Source organism: Orycteropus afer, unplaced genomic scaffold, assembly GCF_000298275.1.
Source record: "Orycteropus afer afer isolate SDZICR_OR568_19922 unplaced genomic scaffold, OryAfe1.0 scaffold00173, whole genome shotgun sequence".
Lineage (NCBI taxonomy): Eukaryota > Metazoa > Chordata > Mammalia > Tubulidentata > Orycteropodidae > Orycteropus > Orycteropus afer.
This window is the reverse complement of record NW_006921760.1, coordinates 2,808,649-2,815,265: the sequence shown is the minus strand read 5'-3', so window position 1 is coordinate 2,815,265 and position 6,617 is coordinate 2,808,649. Positions and strand designations below refer to the sequence as shown.

At 48.6% G+C, this 6,617-nt stretch overlaps 1 protein-coding gene across 1 annotated transcript in view; it reads right to left on the bottom strand.

The window, feature by feature from the left end:
* EXT1 (exostosin glycosyltransferase 1) overlaps positions 1 to 6,007 on the bottom strand; it is a 370,781-nt gene extending 364,774 nt beyond the window's left edge. Inside the window, exon 1 of the mRNA XM_007946852.1 lies at positions 5,049 to 6,007. Coding sequence (XP_007945043.1) covers positions 5,049 to 6,007 — 959 coding nt within the window. The remainder of the gene's footprint in view (positions 1 to 5,048) is intronic.
* Between the last annotated feature and the right edge of the window lie 610 nt (positions 6,008 to 6,617).

Below are 6,617 nucleotides of genomic sequence, written 5' to 3'. Positions count from 1 at the left end.
CCACTCCTCGGAAGGAAGGTTGGGCAATCCTACTTCCGTAGTGATACTGCCTCGGAAACCCAAGGAGGGGTCGCTATGAGTCAGGGCCGACTCGACGGCACATAACAACAACAACAACAGTGGTTAGAGAGGGTGCTCTGGTGGAGTAGTGCCTAAGGCACTTGACTGCTAACCAGAAGGCTGATGGTTCAGTTCAAACCCATCAGCCACTCCTCCAAAGGAAAACTGAGCAATCTACTTCCATAGAGATATGACCTCGGAAACCCAAGGAGGGGTCACTATGAGTCAGATTCCACTTGACGGGAGTGAGTTTGCTTTTTTTTTCAAAAACCAAAAAAAGGAGCTCTGGTGATGCAGGGGTAAAAGCTTTCAGCTCTAACCAAAAGGCTGGTAGTTCAAAGCCACCAGTCGCTCTGTGAGAGAAAGATGAGGCAGTCTGCCTGCATAAAAATTTACAGCCTCAGAAATCCTATGGGCAGTGCTATCTGCCCTATAGGCTTGCTAGGAGTTAGTTTGCAGTGGGTTTGGTTTTTCTGGTTAGTGAGTAGAGGGAGTTCCTACCTGGTGCAGACTTAATTTCAGCTGCTAACTGAAAGGCTGGAGTTCGGGGAAAGGCACCTCGGAAGAGACGCTTGGAATCTACTTCTGAAAACTCAGCCACTGGAAACCCTGTGGAGCACAGTGCCTCTCCGACATATATAGACAGGGTCGTCATGAGCCGGACTGACTCGATGGCAACGGAAAAAAAGCAGATGGAGAGCTTCCATGTGTGGGATACAGATGGAAACTGGAACCCACGGGAAAATTCAGGAGGCCCGTGTGCTAGTGCTCCCCGACACTAACTGGCTTCCTGACCTTACGCAAATCCTGGAACCATCCTGCTCCTCAGTTTCCACATCTGTAAGCTGAGGACGTTGGAAGCTGAATGACCACGGACCTACAGGGCCCTTAAAAACACCAGGATTATGAGATGCTGCTTCAGTAAACGCAGGAGAAGTGAGATGTCTGAAAGGCCTGCACCAATCCTGCCTGTTCTCAGGAGACTTGCTGCTTTTCGTGGAGGGTCCAAGATAGAAACACCTCTCATTGCGTCTTCTTCCTTCTATTTCAGGTGGGCAAATGTGAAATCTCACAAGAATGCCCTCTGAAGGGATTTAAACTGTGAGGTTCCTGCAGAAATACAATAGAGCTCTGGTGGCGTAGTGCCTAAGGCATTTGACTAGTAATCAAAAGGCTGGCGGTTCAAATCCACTCCTCGGAAGGAAGGTTGGGCAATCTACTTCTGTAGTGATACTGCCTCGGAAACCCAAGAAGGGGCCGCTAAGAGTCTGATCCAACTCCATGGCAGTGGGCTTGGGCAAGGTACACAAGAAACTCAAAGGACAGAAAAAGAGAGAGGATCTCTCTAAAGCCTCATTACAAATCATCTAATCATGGCAGTGACTTATTATTTTAGCCTGTGTCTTGGACATCTGTTAAAATATGTAACTGATGAAAATCAATTATGAGGGTCATATAAATGGATGTTTTAATATAATCCTGGAAGTCTGGGTGAAAAACATTGCTCTACGGCATGTAACAACAACATAGTAAGCAAAAAGGATTTTCCTTCAGGCCACTTTTAGTGATCAATGCCTGATTTCACAAAAGGGTAGGTGAGCCATATAGTCCTGGGCCATGTAGCACAAAATCATTTTTGTCCCATAATGCAGTATTTCACCAAAAGCTTTCAATTTCATAGTCGATACATTTGTATATATTCTATAGTACCCTAACCACAGTGCTATAAATTTTCAATCTAACTGTCAGATCCTCTAAGTCCCTGAAGGAGGTCTGGTGGCACAATGGTTAAGGTAATCAAAAAGTTGGTGGTTCAAACCCACCATCTGCTCCATGGGTAGAAAATGAGGCTGCCTGCTTCTGTAAAAATTTACAACCTTGGAAACCCTATGTGGCGGTTCCACTCTGTCCTATAGGTAGCTATGAGTTGGAAACAACTCAACATCAGTGGGATTTATTTTATAAGGGCCTGGGGGGTGCAAATGGTTAATGCACTCATATTACATTACATATGCATTAATGAACGCTTCAAGCACCCCTGAAGCTGTCTAAAACCCATTCCACAAAAGGATAAAATAGCGGACAAGGCGAAGCAAAAGTCACATGGTAAGTCTGTATGAGATGCCAGATTTACACAGACCACCTCTCTGGACCTAACTTCAACACAGCCTCTTCTCTACAGCACTGGAGAGGGAGGACTTTCATTTGAGGAGTTCTGCCCCTCTCACATGCGGGACTGACTTACAGAAAGCACCAGGGCCAGCAACACAAGAGCTGCTTCTCCAGCGTGGATTGCACACCGCTATCTGTGCATCCCCAAGTCCTGCAGCCTTCTTCTCAACACATTTCATGGCTCGTTCTTCAGCTCTGGCTGTTTCAAAGTCATCAGAAAAAGGCAAAAATGTTTGCAGGCACCATTCCTCAAAGGTTAAAAAAAAAAGCATTGATGATAACTCAACGAGAGTAGAGAGGTAAATCCCGGGTGCTCCAGCCTAATGGATGGAAGGGCTCTGGAGCCCTGTCCTGTCGCATTCAGCCAAGGTAAGGACTGGCAGGTTTGCAAGAGGGGGACGTAAGATAACCCAGAAGCCATGCTGCTGAAGATATCCCTGCTCGGAAGAAAGAGCAAACTTGCTTTACTCCTAAATGCCACTTTGGAGATGAGACCCACTCCTGAGGTCCTGACCCCTTGTGGTCTTTAACCATAAACCAAAACAAGGATGTGGGTGTCAGATTCCCTGGCCCGAGTACAAAGAAGGCAAAAATTGTTGTTGTTGTTATGTGCCATTGAGTCAGACCCCACTCATAATGACCCCTCCTTGGGTTTCCGAGGCAGTTATCACTACAGAATTAGATTGCCCAACCTTCCTTCCCAGGAGTGGCTGGTGGGTTTGAACTGCCAGCCTTCTGGTTAGCAGTCAAGTAAGTGCATTAGGCACTACGCTACCAGGGGTCCTTGGGCAAAAATTAGTTCAACCTAATTAGTAAAATTAAAGTTTTAAGAAAACCAACCCTTCTTCTCATCACTGCCCACCTCCAGAAAAAGCTTTGATTCAACAGAAAATGTAGAGATTTAAATTTATCTTGAAGATAAAGAACACACAATGGTTTTATTGTATTGTGGGTGTTTCCCAAGGTAATGTGTAATTCAGCTTTACTAAGGTGAAATCTCCGCTCCAGCCCCTTAAGAAGGATGAAGAACCCCATGGTCCTTCTACAAAATTCGGTGAGACTGCGTTAGAAGACGCAGAAAGGTTAGACTTCATCTCGGGTTACTCCACCGTAAGCCAGACAAAGAAATTCCTGAAAGGCTAGGAACATTTTTTTCTTACAAGCACCCACAGGAATAGGTTAATGTAAATGTCGTATCAACAAAGCAGCTCGTTACTAACCAGTTTACATTTCTTGTGTAAGGAAAATTTTAATCCATCACAACTGCACCCAACATTCATACATAACTTGCCACTGAATAAGAGTAAATTATAGCTTCATAATTGACCCTAGCCTCAGGCTTTCCTCATGCTTGAAAAGCAAAAGGTGTTGGGGGTGGGGAGGAATCTGGGTGTTTGCTAGTTCTCCTTTTCTGTCTGTGATCAAGGGCGAGAGGACTTTAACTCCCCTTCCAAGCACTCCCACAGAGCCACCAGTGTGGAGGAAATCCACAGGCAACAATTAAACCTTTCGCTGCAGAACCGAGTTCCCACCCTGCCCCTGCCTGTTCCAATCAGGTCTGTGGAACGTTTCCCCCATTCTGCATGTCATGAAACAATTGCAAAATCTGCCAACCTCTGCCAGTTCATCTTGCACTCAGCTGAGAGGTTCCCCTTCCCTCCCCGGGTGGCACAAGGCTGCTCTGGTTTTTAACTGACGCGACGTGGAAATGCACTGTAGCAACTCACTAACTCACAGCCAGATGGAATAGAGAGGCTGCAGTACCAACTCCACCTACTAGGAAGCTGACCCTCCCAGCCCAGGCAAAGACAAGTTTGGGGGAACTGGTTGTGACCCCATGTCCAGTGTGCCAGTTAAGGTTTCTGGAAAGGAATAGGAAGAGCTAGAAAGGTTACAAAGTAACCAACTCAGTTACTTAGCAACTGGACAAAACTTGTCTCACTAAGGAGTGTGAAGAGGCATCTGAGCCCATTCAAAGAGTAACAGTCTAGATTTACATGCAAATACAGACAGACAAAGGGGAAGGGGAAATCTAAATTAGCAACCAGAGTTTACAGGGCTGGGGGGTTGCTGTTGTTAGGTGCCAGGCTGAGGCCCACCTAGAAAATCAAGTCCTCCGGAAGGAGACAGGATCTATTCATGTGTGAATGAATGAATGAACGGCCCAAGGAAAAATCAATAAAGAGCCCAAAGGCCCCAAAGAACTTTCTGTCCCTGTTGGTAAAAGTCAGTGACATGGGGGTGGAGACAGGAGGGCATACAAAGTTTAGTATCTAAGATTAAAATCCTTCCACTGCTTACTAGGAATTTCAAATCTTAACAGAAAGAAGAAAATCTGAGGCTAGGAAATCTCGCTCAAAGCACTGAAAAAAGCACTTACTCCTGCTCATGAGCAAAGCAAACAAAGCATCAATCCGGGGAGAAAGTCTTCGGACTGTGTGTGGACGCAGAGCCTCTTGGGGTCTCCAGATACCCGCAGAAACACCCTCCCGCGCCTACTGGTGAAGCACAGTTTCCAAACTTGCATCAAACCCACCCCTCCACACCAGCCGCGTCCTTCCGAAGGCTCTAAGCAAGAGGGAGCCACTGTCACCTCTTTGGCTCAGGCAAGTGCTCAGGGTTTTCACAAGAGCTCAAACTCTGTCCCCAGCTTCCAACCACACCTGAACCGGGATCCTCAGCGCCAGGCTCAGAGCCGGACAGGAGGCTGACCGCCCCTCCTCGGATCCCACCTCGCACCACCCTGCCTCACCCCTGAACCCAGGCGGACAGGGCGAGGGCCCGACTCGCAAAGGCACCAGAGCCAAGCCACTTACTTCTCGTACTCGGTGTTGTCTCGGTCACAGCGAGAATCCTTGTGCTTTTGCCAGTCTTTGCCATGCTTGCAGGTGGTAAGGAGCAGGACGTCCTCCCCGTTATGGACATGATATAAGGCATTCCTGGTGTCTGACCCTATCCCTGTCAGGTACCTTTTCCCCTTGAATACCAGCATGTACTTCCTGAGAGGAGGGATGGTGTTAAACTTCAAAAACCCCCTCTCCCCTCCTGTCCTGGGATGATCCTTAGAAAAGAGGGGGATAGAAACATCAAAGTTGGGTCGGAAGTTCTCAGTACTGATGCTGGCCTTGGCGAGCATAGCCTGGCCGATGTCAAACCCCACGTCCTCGGTGTAGTCAGGCCAAGTGCCGGAATATAAATTAAAAATTAAATGATTCCTACCATTGTTCCACAAGTGGAGACTCTGCACTTTGGATCTCAAATTGTGCACATACTGAGGCGACAACTGGTCTCTGTCTAAAGTATCCAGACTCAGGACAAAGAGGCACGCCTGGCTGGGGTCCGAGGTGTAGAACCGGGAGCCCTCGATGGCCGCTAGAATGTTTTGGTAACTTTCGGCGATTTTCTCCCCTTTCTGCTGCGGGTACACGTAGACTTTGAAGCCGTTTTTCTTGCAAAGGGTGAAATCGAAGCAGGATTCCATGCGGCACTTCTTGCCTTTGTAGATGCTCGAGTTGGCATCTCGCTTCTGCCGGTGGGAAATGTGCACGTTGGAATCCTCGTTTTCCAATTGATCCCAAGGAACGAAGGGGCGCAGAGCGTCCGGGAAGCGGGGCCAGAAATGATCCGGACTCGGGTGGTGCAAGCCATTCCGACCGCTGTGCCCCTCTCTCCGGCTGTGGCTCTTTGCTGCCCTAAACTGCAAGCCTCCGAAATAAAACAAAAGGGCGAGACAAGAGACAGCTGAGAGGATGAAATAGCGTTTTTTGGCCTGCATGTGTCCTGCCTGGGTCAAGAGGATTGTAAATAAACACAAGAATCACCCAAGTTTCCCAATCAACACTTTCAGCTCCAGTCCGCCATCTTCCCGCCTGTAAAGACTTCAAACTCTCCGCTCCCACCTTCTCTGGATGCCTTTCCCCAAGCCGTGGACTGATCCAGCGCATGTGGGCGATTTCGTTAACTTTCTCCCCTTCGGTCTTTCATCTTTGGCTTGCACAACGGACGGGAGAGAGCGGGGCGGAAGATCTCGCACCCAGGGCGGGCGAGCAGCGAACGGTAATTTTCTTGCATGCAACAAGACGGAGGACAAGAAAGCGAGGGGAAAAGAAAGCTCCCGATACCCAATCAATGGCCAGCCGGAGTGGCTGCCTGGCCTCTCGGATTCCTCCCGGCGGCGTGGACTAGCAGCCCCGGGAAAGCAACTTCAACTCATCCACACTCCCGTGCAGCGCCGAGCACTCCGGTTCCAACAAGTCAGTGGGTTCCCGGGTCAGCCGCCTAGTGCATCTTGCAGCCGGAGCGCCGTAACCTCACAAATCCCTGCATCGCTCTTTATTCCCTTCTGCAGCGGCTCCAAGTCTCCGCCGGTGTTTACTCCAGGAGCG